This window comes from Microtus oregoni, unplaced genomic scaffold (assembly GCF_018167655.1).
Source record: "Microtus oregoni isolate MIOR12 unplaced genomic scaffold, Mior012 000028F_ref0000031, whole genome shotgun sequence".
Lineage (NCBI taxonomy): Eukaryota > Metazoa > Chordata > Mammalia > Rodentia > Cricetidae > Microtus > Microtus oregoni.
In genome coordinates, this window is record NW_024543087.1 from 21249081 (window position 1) to 21267702 (window position 18622).

General features: G+C 53.2%; 1 protein-coding gene across 6 annotated transcripts; it reads right to left on the bottom strand.

The window, feature by feature from the left end:
* Positions 1 to 442: 442 nt before the first annotated feature.
* Amotl2 (angiomotin like 2) lies at positions 443 to 15472 on the bottom strand. Of its 6 annotated transcripts, none has more exons than XM_041677354.1 (10): positions 15402 to 15472; positions 12022 to 12814; positions 9094 to 9391; positions 8092 to 8236; positions 7748 to 7840; positions 5129 to 5424; positions 4131 to 4441; positions 3489 to 3703; positions 2853 to 3032; positions 443 to 2198 (listed from the first exon to the last, which is right to left on the bottom strand). In XM_041677354.1, the coding sequence occupies exons 1-10, from the start codon at positions 15406 to 15408 to the stop codon at positions 2140 to 2142; spliced, it is 2397 nt and encodes a 798-aa protein (XP_041533288.1). In that variant the 5' UTR covers positions 15409 to 15472; the 3' UTR covers positions 443 to 2139. The 6 variants fall into 6 exon arrangements, with proteins under 6 accessions (XP_041533288.1, XP_041533291.1, XP_041533290.1 ...); XM_041677357.1 differs by lacking the exon at positions 15402 to 15472 and adding an exon at positions 15021 to 15170; XM_041677356.1 differs by lacking the exon at positions 15402 to 15472 and adding an exon at positions 14744 to 15170.
* Positions 15473 to 18622: the final 3150 nt, after the last annotated feature.

An 18622-nucleotide genomic window follows, 5' to 3' on the forward strand; every position in this document is an offset into this window, starting at 1 on the left:
ATGGCCCCTGGATCCTGGGTGCTGAGTGAGAAAGAGAGCAGGTCATGTTCCAACACCTGCGCACTCACTCCTACTATGCAACCACCGAAATCAGAATTGGTTAGGACAGTTGCCCGGAGAGGCAGGCATCTGCCACACCCTTTCCATCCTCATGGACTGTCTCTGAAAGCCCGTGTGTGAAGATGTGCTAGCCATGGCAAGTCAGCTGTACCTATTGCCAGTTCACAAAACCTCCAGGGGCACTTGTCACTTGTCCTTGAAGAGAGTGGGCATGGGTGACCCTCTAAAAATCTTCCTCCTTCCTTTTCTCATCCTTGCGGATAACCAGTCTTGGAGCTGGAGGCCACATGCACCTGTAAACCCAGCAGGGAGGGTGAGGTGGAAGACTCAGGCCTAGACAGTGTCCTAGCCGATAAATAAATGGATAAACATATCTCCTTATAAGTTTTTTTTTATTAAAATACTGTCATACCCAGTGGACTGCAGCAGCAATCCTGGTACAGGGTGGCGTAACAAAACAGCCATGTTTACACTTTAAATATTCATGATAACTTAAACACACAGACACACGTCATGGTCTTTGGCAGAAAACGTTCACAGCAACAAAAAATACTTTAAAAAGAAATACCAAATATTAATCCAAAATATATTAAGATGTTTTTTTTAACTTTCACAATTTTTTTTGCCTTTTCTCCCCTCCTCTTTTTTTTTTAACTTTTATCTTTGTAAACAATGCACATGAACCAGATGTATTTTTCAGCATTTACATAGGGGTAGGGGGATTAAAAAAATATGCAATTGCCCAGCAAATGCAAATGTTTAAAAAGGAAACTCAGAGAACCATGGGAATGAAACAACAAACAGAACTTGAAAACAGTGAAAGGAAAACAAACAAAACAACCAAAGGTCCAAGGAGGAAACACCAAAGCTCTGAAGTCCACCCATGGCGCGTTCTGAGCCGGATGGGGGTTACTTTAAGACCAAAGTCAAAGTCACAGTCACTGCTGCTGGTAGGCTGCCAAGTGGGATGCTTCACCCAGTTCCGGGTAGCTGGCCCTGCTTCGGGGCTGGGGCACCAGAAACTCGAGGAGCCAGCCTCGTGGGTGCCATTTTGTGATGGGACACAACACACCGAGGACTTTTGTCTTTTCAACAGCACAGCTTCCTCTCCCAGTCCCTGCCGGTGGGAACTAACTGCATTTTAGAGAACGACTTCTCCAGTTTCTTCAAAGAGAACCTGGTGTTGGGCATGACAGGTGTCCATACATGGCGGCTCATTGCATCTGGCTCAGTTTATAACCGACGGACAGGATGTCGCAGGGACAGGAGCTGTGGAGCCATTCAGAAAGGCTGGTGACAAGAGCCCCACAGGCATTCAGCACAGCGGTTTAAAATGGAGGAAAGGCAACCAGTATCAAACTCCATGGCCAAGAACTGGAGGCAGAGAAACATCTGGCAGACCTGACAGATGTTTCAAGAACTGTGGCAGCAGGGCCAGGCAGCACAGCCCTGGAAGGAGAATCTGAACCAGCATGCTTAGTCTTCTGTTCCCAAGGAGGGAGAATTATATACAAAACACAATGTTCTGCAGGCCCCTCAAATGGCCCCTAACCTATTCCAAGTGAGAGGCGCGATGGTGGCTCCCAAAAGACTCACACGCCTAGTAGCTCCCCCAAAGATTCAAGTCTTAGCAATCCGAAGAAGGCAGTGAGAAGGTGAAGAGCAGAGGGGGTTGGCTGGGAGCGTGCTTAACCACGTACACCAGGGCTGGCCTGGTTACCCCAGCAGACCACCGGATGTGCCCAGCCATCCTTGGGAATCAGAATCTACTCCCCTTTCCTTTCATGCCTGAATGCAACTGGGCAGGATGGACGGGGCTCAGCTCCTTTCTGCTCCAGCAATAGATCTTGGGCAGCAGGGGAAATCTGGCTCTTCCTTCCCCATGGGCATGGGAGGAATATGGGCCAAGAAGCAGTCTTCTGGGGGTGCAGACTTTTCTAGGTCCCCTGTAGTGCTAGTGTCTGGGCGTCGTGCACCACACCATCTATGGTTGGAGAAAGTGAGGCGCAGCCCTTGAAGACGGCTGGAAGGCCAGGGGGAGGCCAGGAGTCAGGGTCCCCAAGGCCTCACCTCTTTCCTTCAGATCAGTATTTCCACCATGTCTGACAGGTCCTGAACTTTGGTTGCAGCCACAGAGTCTGGAGAAAGACAAGAAAACAACAGGTCTAGTCTGTGGGTATTATCCATTCTTTCTTTTCCACTCCCAACATATTTTAAAGACAGGGTCCCTCCCCTAAGTTGTCCCTGTCTTCAGGTTCCTCTAAACTTGGTCAACTAAGCACAGTGCTGTGTTCCCTCCCCTCAGCGGGGACCTAGAGGGCTGAGGAAGTATGCCTGTGTTTAGACTCTCAACTGGCTAGAGTGATCAGTTGAGGGGTGCCCCCAGGGTTAGAAGCATTCTTGTCATGCCTGTGGTTTTCTGAGATCATGAGGCACACAGGGGCAGCTACGCAAGGGGGATGGGAACAAGAAAGGGAACAGGCTTCTTTAAGGTCCTCTTTTCTGAGCTTTTCCAATAGCTTCCCAACCCAAGATGCCTAGCTCCATCATCTTAGCTATATGGGCCGGCAGGAGGTATGCGAGGTACAGCGCCTTCTGATGAGGTGCTTTCTTTCTGAATTATAGGTCTGCCTCCCACTGAGGGTTTCACGCCTCCCATGACCCTTAGTTCACACTGTGGGGCTTCCCGTGGTGGATGAATTTGGGGAAAAACACATATTCCAGTTCACACCTACTGTGTCCTCAGCCCCCATCTAACTAACACACAGGCTAGGGGGAAGTGGGGTGCTTACCCAGAGAGGCTGTCCTTTGGCTACTGCTGCACCCCAGGAGGCTCTCGGATTCTGAGGCTAAGCAGGCAGAGGTGCCTTCTGCAGGGCCATCGGTCTGGGTGCTCCCATCTCTGCTCCCGTGTTTGGTGTGGGTAGGGAGAAGAGGAGCTGTGGCTGGGGGCTCCTCTGCTGGTACCCGGTCTATGGAAAGGAAAGGAGGTTGGTGGATACAGCTTGATGTAGGGGACAAGGTCCCCAATGAAGGACATCAGCAAACTCGCTGGACTGAGCTGCTCTTAATTTGCAAGGTGTATAGTAACATGAAAGGCTCCCTTTTTGAAATGGGAATAAGTGGGATCACGTTAGGCATTGATGTTTGGCACCCCTTCTTTGTAGCTGAAATCTAGGACTTCTTAGCATTTGCTTAGGAACAGTAGAGACTTGCCTACATTTCTCTATAAGCAGCTGGAGGCCCGGCATCCACTTTTTATTAGCAGGGCCCCTATGAGTTTCAGGGTCATGGGAACCAAAGTAACCAGGTCCCCCAGAAGAGGGGTCAGGAAGCCCTGGTTTCAGTAGGCATGTATCCTGAGAGTCTGGGAAGGTGCTGTCAAAGGTTCCTTCTTCCTCCCCGCCCCACTGCAAGCATCCTCATACCTACTGTCGGTCGGGCAGGTGCATCGGTTTGCCGCTCGCTGGATGAGAGCCCTTGCCAGCCCTGGACTCCCACTGCAGCCGCGAAGATGGACGGCACAGATTTGGCAGGCCGCAGGGTGCCTTGGGTAGCCTTGCCAGGGTCTTTCCTGGAGCGCTGCTGAAGGACCTTGATCACTGCATCCTTCTCCAGGATCTGGGCATGGAGCACCTTTAACCTGCGGGAGAGGCCAGGGTCAGACCTACAGATTCAGCCCCTTCATTGTACCCAGCTCGCAGAAGCTGGAAGGAAACTCAGACATCCCTCCCTGAGCCAGGCAGGACCTCTTGCCCTTGTGAGGGGCACTGCATAACGTTATAAATGCTCTGAGACTGATGTTCTCTGAGCCCACTTCATTGTTAAGAGTCAGGTCCCATAGTGAGGACCCACAGTGGCCGGACCTTGCATGGTACCCACCCACCTCTAGCCTGAGCACAGGAGGGATTCACTCAGGGAAACAACTGTTTATAATTTCTGGAATGCCAAACATTCTGAGCTGCTGAGGGTGGAGCCTTTGTCCCAGTCCAGGGACAAAGGACTGGGCAGAGACTGGCTACCACCCCACCCCCTCTCCCCCATTTGTCCCTGGCCTGACCCTATAGTACCTGCTCTCCATCTCTTGGTGCCTGTGGTTGCCTGCCAGCAGGCCTTCGTTGAAACTGCTGCTGGGCGAGGGCTGTGGGGAGTGTCTGATGAGAGTGGAGTCACGCTGCGCAGCCGCGGTGGCAGCGGCATCCATGGCAAATTGCCGCATGGCCCGTTCCTCCAGATACTTTTGTTCCCACTTGGTCATGTCAGCCTCTAGAGCCAGGATCTGTTCTTCCTTCTCTCTCAGTTGTTCTGACAGTCGCAGGGCACTGAGCTCAGCAGACCCACCATTGCTGCCACCACCACCAGGGAGGGTGCCTGCCTGTCTCTGCAGAGCAAGGAATATCACGGTCAAGAATAAAGCTGGGGTGTGTGGGACTGTGGCCCCATGCTTCCACGAAGACCTTAACACATCAACACCTTGTTCAGTCATTTGCAGCGCACACTCCCCGTTTCCTACTTCCACCCAGAGATACAGCGGATAACAAAGCTCCTCACATTCTCTCCCAATTTATGGTAGGCAGGGACATAAGGGCACATACGACCAAAAAAAGCAATTCTCTGAAGTAGGAATGGGAATATGAGCAATAATCACATTGGGACAACTAAGTTTTGGTCCCCCTACTTCAATGACAGGGTAAGGTTGGGTGTGGAGACAGAACTCTATCTGGTTTGTAAACAACAAGAAATGTTTATGTCCAAATACATAGCACAGACTCAGGGCTTGGATGTCTGCTTCCTATCTTGGGAAGATAGGTGAGAGTGGTTCAGTCTTCTGCATGAAAATTATTAGTGACCACAATCCGGTAAGGAGGTCCCAATTTCTGTTACTGTCAAGGTAAGACCCATCAAGTCCTCTAAATCTAAACATAGGCCACATGGCAGAGCCTTTGCTATCCAAGGTGATTGAGAGGGGCCAAGCAGCCAAGGGGCACACGGAGCAATCATCTTTCCCAGGGGACAAAGAATAGAGACCAGGGATGCCTTGGATTCTGCCCAGCTCTTCTGGGCTTACCTGCTGCGCACGAAGGGCTTTGAGTTCCTGCTCCAGGCGCGTGCGCAGGCGCAGCTCCAGCTGCTCCCGCTTCTCACAGGCAGCCTGCAACTGTCCCAGTGCCTGCTGCAGCCGTTCCACTTTCTCCACATAGGCCTGCTTCTTGCGTAGCTCCTCCTCAGCCCGAGCAGCCCGGCTTTGTGCATTGCCCAGAGCCTGCTCCAGCAGTTCAGCACGTCGCCGCTGGTCCTCGATGGCACCACGCAGCAGGGCCATCTCCCGCTCCAGTTTCTCCTGTTCCTGCTGCTGCTCATAGTCTGTGGGGGAGACATTGAGGAGGAGTGATTAGTGATGCTGGCCACACTTCCCCACCACTGGGCTCGGGACCGACAACTGCTGCTCACCCTCCCTCGACATTCCTGGGAATTGTGTATCGCATTTCAGTGAGATGCAGGTTAAGAGTAAACACTCAGAGCCTTGCGGTGACCCTTGCTATAACAACTAAGCTAAATGGCCTCTCAGCTGGGACACTGCTCAAATTATGCCAGGCGAGGTCATCACCAAAACATATGCACAGTTTTCCTTAAGCTTCAAGATGACTAGAGACTCGTCAGGCAGGAACTGAGCCAACCCTTTATAGATTAGGGTACTATAACAAGGTCATTGTTCAAGCAGGAAGAAGGGGGCAGGCACATTTCACATCTTATCCCACTCAATCTCCCAGGTAGGATTTGTGGCTCCTGATTACAGAGAAAGAAACACAGGAAGCGAATGGCTGACTGAGAAGCTCCAGCTATCTGGCTGTGCCTGCAGTTCTTGCCCTAAGTGTCTGCTCTGGAGTGCAGCCTGCAGACTGGAGGATCTCCTGTTCAGTACCCCTGTCTTTACATGGTCTGGGGAGCCACATGTAGGCTGGCAGGCACACAATAGAATTCCAACCCCACAGCACAGGGACAATGACACTAGTCCAAAGACTCCGAGATTCCAGCTATCCCTGACCGCTTTGCTAATCGCTTGGAGGAGCTCTGCTCAGAGAAACTCTCCTCTAGGTAGGCCAAGGTTTTTCTAAGTGATGCTCTAGGCCTACAACCACCTCAAAGCACGCGCCCCGCCCCCCTTGGGAGTCTTAGGCTGGTCGACTAAGTGTGGCTGCCTATTTCTCTGGAGACCTGGAGCTGTGGATCCAGTTTTTTTGCTTTCAGATGCCTTGTACAACTTCGGGGATACCTTGGTAGGGGGTGGAAAGCTAAGCCTGCTTAGCAGGCTCCCCACATTCAGGTCCCAGGCACCCTTTGTGTTCGCCCTCTCTTCCCAAAGCCAAGGGCTGGGCGCCGCTGGGGCCGAAGGGCGCCACTGTCAGGCACACAGGGGAGGGAACGGAGGGGGACCGGCCGGGAGCAGAACAGCCCAGCGGCTCTGGAATGCCAGGCATCCAGGTCACCCGCGGCTGCGAGATTAATGGCTCCAGCAAGAAGCCAAGAACAGCCTGGCGCTAGCTAGCTCCCCGGGGAGCGGAAACGCCTCCCGGCTGCTTCTGCCCCCTCCCCCTCTGAGGGCTTCCAGAAACCCTCCCTAAGACTTCCTTTCTTCTCCAGAGCCTGGGCCCAAAAGCCGCCCTTCCCACCAGAGCACCCCTAATCTCCCTTTCCCTAGCTGTGGGTCCTCTGCAGGCTCCCAAGGGCAACCCTGAGGCGCCACACCTCCTTCCCCTTCACCTCTGTTCCAGAGCCCTTTAGCCACTGTCACCTCATTTTGAAAGGTAGTAGTGGATAACTCAAGTCTTACCCAATCTGAGCCAAAGGCTGATTAGCAAGCACTCCAGAGTTCTAAGTCCTTGAACAAGAAGGGGGCACTGCCAGAAGCTCTTTCCCCTCTCTGGACACCCCTTAAAGGACTCTCAAAAATCTCCTTCCTACAAGCCTTCTTTCCTACAAGCCTGTCATTCCCCCAGTGTCTGACACCTCCTTCCCTACAGCGTCCTTCTGCTGTTCTCAGAGATTTTTCCCAGGCCACCAGGGGCTTCCTAATCACCAGTCTCCAGGATCATGAACACTTTTCCCCCTGAACCTGTGGGAACCTGTTTCTGCCTTCAGCTTACCTCACCTCCCTGCCATGTTCTGGGTGAGTTCCCACCCCTCTGCCCAGTGCTTAGTTCAGTCCCACTAATGAAGGAATGAATGACTTAGTCTATAAAGCCTCCAGGATGCCTGGGCCTCCCTGTTTACAGGGAAGCCTGAATGCTTCCTTTAGACTGTAGCTGTTGACCCAATCGTGGCTATCCCAGGACCCTCTAGTGTGGCTATCCCAGTTTCCCCGTGCCCTCAACTTCTGGTATCCCCAGCCTTCCTGCTGCCTGGCATTTCTAGGAAACTCCTCTACTGCCAGGGCTATCCTGGCCTCCCTGCAGAAAGGACCAATGCTATACGGAGGGTCAGTACTGTGTGGCTCAGCCAGACACAGCTCCCTTGTCCCTGTTCATCTTTGGAAACCACTCTTCCCCACAGCAGCCATTCAGTAAACTTGTTCCGTAAGTGCCACTCTGCAAGGAAGTGGGTTAAACCTCAAGGGGAATGGATTGGGGTCACAGTGGTCTCATGGCCTGTACACCCAGCTAGGTTTCTTAGCAGCTCCCCTACTCACTCTGAGCAAGCAGCTTGGCCACCATGTCCTGACTGCCCGCCTGGGCTTCCTGTGTCTTGCTTGCCAGGTGGCGATTTGCAGATTCCAATCTCTCTGTTTCAAATAAAGAGATGTTTTAATATCAAGGGATGTTGCCAGTCTGGGAGTTTATCCTAGGGTCCTAACTGTGAGTCCACATCCTCCAAGCTAGGGATGGGCTTAGAAAGAAGTCCCAGCTCAGACCAGGGCTCAAAGATGGAGACTCATGGGGGGCCTCTACAGCACAGAACAGAGATTCTGAATTTCCCCCCAAAACAGATCCCTCACAGTCCTCCCAGCTTCCAAACACACAGCCTAGTTCTCACCTCTAAGATCGCGGTTGAAGTCCTGCAACCGCCTCATCTCGCTATCCATCTTGTTCCTCATCGTCTTCTCCAGGGCCTCACGCTTGGAAGAGGTCCTCATCAGGCTCTCGTGGGCCTCAGAGAGCCGCTGAATTTCACTTTCCAGCTGCAAGACAGACAACGAGTTGAATGACAGGAAGGGTCCCAGGGAGTGAATGAGGCCAGTGGCTCTAGTGGGGTAATCAAAGTACGGCAACCTCATAGGTAGGGCAGACTGCTGGGACAGACAGCCCTTCCTAAGGAAGGACAAGATGCTGCCTGGACCCAGCGTTAGAAGCTCCTCAAAGGGGGGGGGGGGGGCTACCTCCAGCCTGCCCCACACCCAATGTTTATAAGAGGCATTTTGTTTCTGCCTAACATTGTCTGATAATCTGAGTGCAAAGGACAGGGATGAGCATATTTGAGGTGGTTCAGCCTATCTAGAACATTGTGGATACACAGTACTGGGAGGCCTGAGGCTATTGCTAAAGCTGAACCTTAGCACACAGCTGGCCAGGCTTCACCAAGGAAGGGGGCGCCAGACCCCAGTCTGAGCTGCCTCTGACCACAGCATGTGGCTGCCCCTCCCACTTGGAAGCCACAGGTCTTACACGTGCTCCTAGCTGGCTTGCTATGCCAACTCCCGCTGCTTTTTCTTTTCCCTAAGAGGAGGGGCTTTCTCTTTGGCCAGGGCTGGCCTGGAACAGACTGGCTGTTGTGTAGGTGCACAAAGGGTTCTCTGTGGGAGGTGTCCACAGGAGGGGTTGTGCAGGGCGAGGGTGCAAGTGTGTGGAGAACTAGTGAATGAGTTCTTTCTAACCACCCCTGGCCAGCAACTGCTCAGGCACCAGGGCAAACCGCCTGGCTGTTCCCTCAGCTGTCTGGAGTGAGCTTGGGGTGTGTGGGGGGCGACGTGGGACAGAATTTGGTGCAGGAAGCAGTCTGACAGGCTTTCCCGCTCCCCCAGCCCCTAGGAGTCTCTACCTTCTCTATGCGGCTGGCCTTCTCGGCAGAGCTCTCCAACTCCCTCTGCAACCTCTCATTGTCCCTCTGCAGCCTGGCGTTCTCCCTCAGTACCGTCTCCATCTGCACCAGGTGGGCACTGCCCGCGGTGGCCTGGGAACTTGCTGGTCCCTCCACGGCAGGTGGACTGAAGGAGCTTGGGGGACCATGGCTTAGAGCGGCTGGATGAAGGGGTGGGGAGTGCTCCTGGGGCTGCTGCAAGTACTGGTGGTACTGCTGCTGCTGGAGGAACACTGGGGGTACCTGGGCCTGGAGGATCCTGGAAAAGAAGAGGCAAAGGTCAGAGACTGACACACCCACACGCCCTGGCTATTCCTATTGCCAATGACTGAGCCTCCCCAGCGTCTGGCAGCCACCAGTGGGGAGGGCCAAAGCCACATGGAAACTCAAAAGGGTCAGAGAGCAAGACCAGTGTGGGGTGCGTTGTGGTGCAGCATCCTGACGCTTGTTCGGTTCAGTTGCTCCATGTGGCTAAGGCCTCAGGGATCAGCCCAAGCAACCCGGGGCATTCTAAGCATGCACACAGCTTAAATAAAGTTTCTTCTAAAATGCACCTTTCACCTTTCCAATTGATACAAGGTTCTTTGGGATGGAACCCACACAGCTCTGCAGGCCTAGTGGCTGCATTCTGGTCAAGTCAGCTAAAGCAGCTCACTGAAATTTTCTCCTCCTTCTTTCAGGGTCTTGCTACCCCCAGCTACGAAATTCTTTTCCAAGACCCCAGCTAAGATTAGAGCAGGGAAGCAGGTGCTGAGGCTGAGCTCAGTCAGACAAACAGGGGCGGATTTCAGCCCCAGCTGCTGGCCTGCAGCAAATGAGCGTCTTGGCTGCCGAGGGTCATGCCACCTTTGCCTGCTAAATCACAAAGTGAGGCCTGACAGAAAGGCCAGCAGACAGCAGGCACCCATAACAGTTTAGTCCACCTCTGCTGGTGGGCACTTCAGAACAATGGGCCACCCCTGGATTAGCTCAGCAGCAGAGCTAAGGACAGTGTTCCACTGGTCCCTGGCATAGGTATAGTATATACCTACGTATATACTATATACCTATAGTACATCCTCAGACTCCATGTCAAGAGAGGAACAAAGAGTGACACATGGGTAGTGAGAAGGCCTTTCTGGGGCCATGTGACTCCAAGTGCCATGACTACCTCAGTTGTCCTAAGAAATTTCTAGGTCCTAGAAGACCCCTCAAAGTCAGATTTCACCTCTGGGTCTATTACACATCCCCAGTGCTCCCCTGTTTTTGACTCCTCATCCGGTTAGCTGAGGAAAAGCCTCCAAGGAGAGCAGGTTAGAGGGCGGTCACTGGGCTGACTAAACTATCTTGTTGGTAAGTGTGGTCCCTCTCAGGGTGGCCTCAGAAAACTGCCATTCTCCCCTCAGCAAACCCCCGCCCTGACAGGCCAGGCGGACACAACCGGCATTCTTTGGGAATGATTTAGCCCCAAGAATGGAGACTCCTTTCCGCTCACACTTGCTCTCTCTGCTCTTGGTTCTGCCATTGCCCATTTCCCCCCTCCCCATTTTTTTTTTTTTTTTTGTTCTCCAGCAAACAGTCCACTTCCTTGCCTGGATATTATCTTTTCCTGACAGGGTTCAATAGGGCTGGTCCAAAAGAAGAAATTCTTCCTGAACTGCCCTGAGGAGGGAGATAAGGTGGGCGTCTGGAGTGTGGAGGCTGAGTCAACCCACGAGGCTCCATCCCCGGGCTCCCCCAGGCCAAGGCCACCACTCTTTTCCAGAGAAAAGAAAAATAAATGGTGGGGACCGGAGTGACAAAAGGAAGAATCAGCAGGTGTGAAGTGAGCCAGACTTTGACCTTGAATCCAGGGGGTCTGCAAATTCTTGGGTCCCCCCCGTAAAACTTCCTGGAACCCCACTTCACCATGATGGTGTTTATATAGAAAAGGTGAGGGGCTTGGTGGAGCGTGCCTTTAATCCCAGCACCTGGCAGGCAGAGGCAGTTGGAAATGTTTAAGGCCAACATAATCTACACAGCGAGCTCCAAAAAAAAAAAAAGTGAAGGGTCAGCTGACTCAGGCAGCCCCTTGGTTTCTAGGAACCTGAACTCCTGTGCCAATCGCTGATCCGGTTTCCTGCTTGCACTCATTGGGCTCCCAGCTTCCACCCCGGCTCTTTGGATCCATTCGCTAAGGCTGGTATTGTGATGTGCCTCTTTTGAAAGTCCATCACACACACACACACATACACCCAAGACTTCACACTCAGTTAAGCCAAGTCACTACCCTGATACAACAGCAGCCTGAGTCTACACACAAAGGCTCACCTAGGCCCAGAATCCTCAAGCTGACAGACAAGTAGAAGGGAAAACACAGTAAGAAATTCACTAGGAGACAAGGCAGCTGCGACAGGTGGCTGCCTAGGTCTTTCAGCCTCGGGAGCAGCACCTCTCAATGACAACAACAAGGTCCATTTTTCCTTTAAAAACCTCCAGGAAGTCCCACCTTTGGCCTACTTATCTTGGGAGTAGTTTGGCAGGGACTTCCACTGTCTTTTGTTAGTGCTCTCTAAAAAAAAAAATATCACCTTTAAACCCCATTCCCAGCCACTGGGGACCCTCCTTACTTGCTATAGACAATGTATCTACATTCAGAGTTAAAGCAATGATGTCAGGTTTTTTTGTTTGTTTGTTTTAGAAAGTCTTGCTGTATAGCTCCAGCCTGGCCTAAGTGTGCTACCAGGATTGGCAGCTAACTTTGTAAGCCAGCTAAGACCCCCTATCCTCCAGCCCTCACCAAGAGCAGACAGCCCAGGAGCGGGTATGGGTGCAGGAGAATTGGGGTCACATAAGCTAGGACACAAGGTATATGACCTTGGGGTTCTCCTGGGAGAATGGACTAGAAGAAATCCAGGGTGGGGTAGTCACCTGACTTCCGCGTGCTGAAAGTGTGGGCTGCTTCGAGGACGGTATCGTGGGTCAGCAACAGCCGCAGTCTCATGAGCCAGTGCAGCGTGTGGGTACTGAGGTGGGGGCCCACGGGGCTCTGGGCCCTCAGATGGGGGTCCTCGAGGTTGGGGACCCTGCTGGCTGCGGGCCAGCTGAGGGAAGCTGTGTGAAGAGCTCATGTGGCTGGGGGCCCGAGCACCATTTCTTTCCAGGGACAACTGCAGAAGTCGTTCACTCAAGGAGCGTACATGGCCGTGCCTCAGCTCGCGCAGAGCCTCATCCTGCCGCCGGCTGCCTCCTGATGCCCCTCTAGGATCTCGGTCTCCAACATGGGGCCGGGGTCCTGCCTGCTGCGCTGCGTAGTACTGGGAGTAGGCTTTAGCCTCCTCATAGGTGGGCAGCTCTTCTCCCTTGCTGGGCTGTGGGCACAGCCGGTACAGCCTGTTCTCTGCCAGATGGGTCTCTCCACCTTGATGCTCCTGGCCCTGGGGCTCCTGCCTGGTGGCCTGCTGTAGCACCTGACTGTCCTCAGGTGCTCCAATCTCCAGGGAGGGCTGGGGGCTCCCTGTGCCCCCAGCTCCAGCCCCACCCCTCAGGGCCTGTTGCTGGATGGCCAGGAGCGTGCGGGTCTCTGTCAGGTTGCCGTAGCGCAGCTGCTCCTGGATGAGGCGGTGCAGGACTGTCCCTGAGGAGTCTTCCAGTGTCCTCATGCTTCTCTGGCTTGCACACTCTTGCCTAGACAATGGCCAGCAGGCACCTGGTCCTAGAGCACCTAAGAGAAAGGACAGCAATCAATGGAAGCACATAAGAGGGAGGGGACGCTTGCCATAACACTGCTTGAGAAAAGGTGGTTTTACATAGGCCCAGATCAAGTGCCAATGTGGCCGGCCATCTATCTACTGAACCTCTGATCCTCAGTTTGTCCATTAAAAAAAAAAATATATACACACACACACACACACACACACACACACACCAAGTGCTTCTTTGAGAAGCTGAGTGCCTGGTGTGGTATAAATCCTTGGCAAATGCTTATCGTCGTAATGACATTAATGGGGACTTAGCTGATCCTACAGAAACACAATAGAACACCGGAAAGGTTATCTAATAGGGACCATGGTCCCCTGCAGTCAGCCGCTACACCCACCAGTCTCAATGAATGACTCTAGGACAAGCCTCCATCAAATTCAACCACATAGCAGTCTAGACCCCAGTTTACTAGCAGAAGGCAAAGAATGAACGCAGCAAGGCAGAAAGAAGCTCTAAGCCAATGACCCCCATGATCTTGAGAACGAAGATGTTTGAGCCATAGGTAGTCCACCACCCTTCACCTGCTTCTCTTCCTGGGAAAGAGACCCTGAGCCCAGCTTCTTCAAAGGCTGCCTTATAAAATAAATCCGAGTCTCCTTGTCATGGCTGATCTTAGCAGTCATTCTGCAAGGTGAGCAGGCAGGAGAAGCTGCGTGTGAATTGGCAAACGCGGCTAAAGAAAGCTAACAATAGGACAATGGTCTTGTGAGGAGGCAGGAGTGCGCTTGCAGTAACTGGAGCCAGAGAAAAATCCTAGATTTTAGGATCATCCTCCTTTCTTGGCACACACATCTGCTTCTCCGGAAAGCCCCTACTTGTACCCTAGGTACACAGGGGACCGTCCCTCTGCATCTCTATTGACATTAGAAACAACCATCTTAGCCCAATTGATGGCGTAATGAGGTAAAGGGGAAACCAAGGAAATGTGCTCGGCCTCAGTTTGGGAATGGTATGTTGGCAGAGCTGGGGGAAGGAAATGAGTCCCGAGGTCACCTATGCACTCATTCTTCCCAGCACCTAATCCTCCCCGCACTGCACCCTACAGTGTGTAAGACTTCAGGAGTCTACTCGCGCGCAGCTTTTTTCTTCGCGGTATTTCCTAGGTTAATCACAGTCTGGGCTGACACCCGCTAAGGAGGATCCGGGAGCGGCTAGAAGGAATGCGGAGCCTTCTCTACAGATTCCAGGCGTGCCAAGTATGAGCCGGGCACCAGGAGCAAGGATCATTTCCGAGGCCTTTCATAGCACACAGGTCCCAATCTAATCCCCTAGATACACCATCTTTCAAATACCTCTAGGTGAGCCCTTACTAAAAACCAGCTTCCTTACCCGGGCGTTGCACCTGGGCTGCTCTGGCGCTCTGCACACGGAAAACTACCTTCCTAAGCAAACACGCGTTTCTGGTCTTGGCCTGGGTTCCCTCTAGCAAAAAGAACCAAAGCTAAGTTAGCCAGGCCAGGGCTCCTGCTCGACCCGAGGCGGACCACTAGCAACGACGACAGCCCGAGTGCCCCGGGAAAGCAAAACCCACAACCGCGAGGGTCCGCCTCCCTCCCCAGACCTCTTTGTTTTCCAAATACTCCAGCGCTGACGTCACCGGGCTGGACAGCAGGCTGCATTCTTTCTAAGTGAGAGCCAGTTCGTGGCTCCGGAGAGGATTTTCCAAGGAAGACAAAGAGGAATTCTTGAGCTAGCTGAGGGTAAAAGCCACCTGTATCCCCAATCTAGACAAAGCAGTTACCTCGACCCTGCATTCGGCAAGATATGCCTACAGCCCTTTTCCACTTGTCCCAATCGCAAGACTCACACCCCCAAACACCGATCCTCTGTCCCTCCTCCAGCCCCAGTGGGTCGGAGAGCCGGTCCGACAAACTCCCTCCAAAGCGCATACCGCGGGGCTCCCTGGACTAGACAGACGCCTGGGATCGATCCTCGAAAGGGTGCACCGTCTCCCCTTCCCGCTCCCGGAGAGGCTAGTTCTCGCCCGCTCCGAATTCCAGAAAAGGCCGGACAGACCGCGGTGTCGGGGTGCCGCTGGGAAGCGTCCCCGCTGGCCTCGCGCTTCCCGGAGAGCCGGGCACCTTTCTTACCGCTGCGGCCCGCGGCTGCCGGCGCGCGCAGACCGAGTTCGGCTTTAGGTCGGTTCGGTAGTAGAGGTGCGTACTCGCCGGTGGCGCCGACGTTCTGGCTGCTAGCGCTCCAGCGCGCAGCCCCTGGGTCAGCCCGCGCTGGAGGCGGCTGCTATGCCAGGAATGTGAGAGTTTCAGGTTCCCCCTCGGGATCAAAGCGAACCACAAATAACCTCTCAGCGCGCCGCCCTCCTCCGCCCTCCGCCTCCTCCCGCTCCCGTCCCGGCCCCCGCCTTCCTCCCGGGAGGCGGCGCTGCGGCTGGCCGCTGGGCTGGCCTCAGCCTTGTCCCCTCGCCACCCTGGACTCTGGCGGCTGTGCTGCGTTCCCTGCCCCCTGCCTTACTGTCCTAGTTGTTGTTGGGGGTGTCTTAACCAACTCAGCCAAGATCGTCCCACCACTGTCTGGCGCCCGGTTCTCACCCGTCATTCCTAAAGGCACGGAGGGACGGTTTCCAAGGAAGAGCCACGCACGCCCCTCTGGTGCCTGAGGGAGGGGTCTCTGGCGTTTTGGAGATGGCGGGAGGATTGCGAAGCATTCCACATCCGCCCAGCTTTGACCGTGCTGCAGGCGAACCGACCCTTCAGCTTGCAGCTACCCAGCCTCTTTCCTAACCTCTACTACTTCACCCCCCAGCGGCAAACTTTGAATTGCACTTTTATTGTTTACAAACACCTTCGACAGCTCTTTTAGATCCTGCCTCTACAGGAAGTGTGAATCTGGATTGAAAATCTGGTGGATTTGACCCACTACCCAAATAAATCACCCTCCACTAAGTCCAGCTCCACTCAGCTTTAAGCCGAGCACGCGGCTGGTCACCACCCACATTTCACTCGGCCGTCCGATTCCAGTCACCCTCTGATAGTGTTTTTTCATCATCACTATAATAAATAAATAGGAAACCAAGGCTCAGAGAGTTTAAGAAGTTTACCTAGAGCATAGCTGATGAAGCCAGGTCTCTTTTCGTGCTCACATGAATCCGGGCTCCCTAACCGAAGAGGGCAAGCACAGGGAGTATCTGCTTCCACCTACCTGTCCCCAATTTCAGTATCTTTTCCACCTCTCCTACACTCAGAAACCCTCTTTCCTGTCCGCTTGGCTGCGCGCTGAATCTTGCTCTTCGACCTCAGCGTGAAATTTCTCCCCTGTCTTTTGGATCCTTTTTTTTCCCCCTTTGGTTTTTCGAGACAGGGTTTCTCTGTGTAACAGTTCTGGCTGTGCTGAAACTAAGTTTGTAGATCAGGTGGGCCTCGAACTCATCGACATCGGTCTGCCTTTGCCTCCCAAGTGCTGGGGTTAAAGGTGGACCCTTCTACCTCCCAGGAGACCCCTTCTTAAGTAAGGCTGCTCTGACTCTCTCCTCCCCGCCCCCCAAGAGCTCCAGTGGCATTTGTTCCTCAGACCCATCCACTTAGAGGCAGCGCTGATTTCCGTTGCTGACTGGCCGGGTTCTCCTCTTTCTCTCAGCATAGAGAGGCGCAGGGACAAGAACCCTTTCAAGCTGAATAACCAGGAATGTGGCAAGTTTTTCATAAAGCTCCCCTTTAAAAGTGGGGAGTCCTAAGTAGCTTTTGCAGAGGATGTGCCATCGGTTCCTAGCACCCACCTGACGGTTCACAACCATCTACAACTCCAGTTCCAGCGGATCTGACACCCACTTCTGAACTATGCTGGTACTAGACACCCACGTGGTGCTCATACATTCATGCAAGCAAAACATGCATACATATAAAAGAAGTAAAAATCTAAACCCCGCAAAATGTCTATATGCTGGGGCCTGCAGCGCACCATTGTCCCCACCAGCTGCAGAAGGTAAGAGTCTTGGGACAAAGACAAAAGAAGCAGTTCCCAGGTGTCCTCCCTTCGTGGACAGCGTTCTTGGAAACCCTTGGAGACACTTAATAAGCGTAGGTAGAGGCCCATATGCTCTGAGTTACAAAATCAGGGGAAAGGCCGTATGTCCCACCCTGTCTTGTGCTTCGCTTTGCTTAGAGAAGTAGCCAACAAGATGTTTGCCAAGCAAGCATTCCTGAGATAGTTGGAGAAAGCGGCCAGCTTAAGGCAGCTAGAGTCAAGAGGAATATTTTGGAGTGGGCAGGGCTGCCCCGGGCCAAGACAAGCCTCATGTCAGCTTGTGTTTGTAGCCCATGGGGACAGAGTGGGGAAGAGGGATTCTCAAATGGAATTTATATACATTTTTCTCCTCTTTGCAAGAAGGATAGAGGGTGGGGACTCTCAGGCAGGGCCCAGCCTGGAGCTTTAGTGGAATCTGCCTGACCTGAGCTGGCAGCACACCCGATTCTGCGGGATGGTGCAGTGAGAAGGTTGCCCCATCTCAAATGTGCCAGGGGAGCATCTGCACAGGTGGGCACCGGGCTAGCTAGCATGCTTGCATACTGATCTTTGCTGAGGCCAGGGAAAAAGAAACTCAAGGAAGGAGACAGGGCTTCCTAGCTCACCTGTCTTTCCCTTATTCTCCCCACCCCCACCCCCTACAGGTAATAATTCTTCCTGGCTGCTCTGTGACTTGCTGGGTTTGGAATCTTGCCCAGGAAAGCTGCAAAGCTGACCCAATTCTCAGAGAAAACCAATGCTCTGAAGAGCTCAGCTCACAGGGGTGTGGCTGCATCAGAGGTGTGTCCTGGGTTTAGCAAATTGTCCAGATACCCACACCCTCCTCTTCACGGGCAGCTACACCTCCCAGCCCAGTGTCCTCCAGGAATATGAGGATCCTTCCTTAGTGGAGCTCCCCCATCCCACCCCTGTGAACTACTGAGAACATCTTCCTCACTTCCCAAATGGTTGACTGGTGGAGGAGGGACTCTGGGCTCCAATGGCAACATCAAAGGGAAGCAGCTAGTTGTGAAATTCTCCCTCCCAGCTTCCCTTGACACTCTACTTGACAGGTTATGGGAACAGGAAGCCTGCCAGATTCTGGGGCCAGAAACAAATCACCAGAAGAATCAACACATGAATGTCATGGAGAAGAATATGCCAACACTTCTCTGTTCCATGGCAGAAGAGCTTTCCGTGTTTTTTTACACACCCGTGCTCATCCTCATTGCTTACCACCCTCCCCACTACCACTACCACTAGATTCTCTTTCCCAAGCCCTGCCTTCCATCACTGTCCCCACCCCCTTTTGTCCCTGGGGGCCTCAACCTAGCAATCTCAGGATTGCTTGGAAAGAGGGGGCTGTGTCTGTCCTTGGGGTTAAATGCTCAAAAGATGGAGCATTTGTGAATTAAGTCCTGATTCTGTCAAGGTGCCCAGGGTCTTTCCTGAAGCTGAAGGAGCCAGACTTTCCAGGCTGTGTGAACTCCTTGAGCCTCGGCCATCCTTGGTGGTCTTTGCTTTGGTGATGCTGCAGGGGTAGGGTTGTCCACGCAATTGGTAAGGACAGGAGCACTTTGCCCACTGCTCCATTGCCTTCCCCTTCTCTGGGGTTCATGAGTGCACAGACCTCCTATGAGCCTGGTTCTGCATGGAAGACGTGTCTAATGGAAGTTGACATATATAGGAAGAAACTGCTTAGAAGCACACTCTTTAGTTTATTCTTCTCTTGATAGCTGTCACACACAGGAAGGGGAGGGCGTCCAGAGCTGACAACTGCAGGCCAATGAGCTAAGGCAGGTCCATTTAA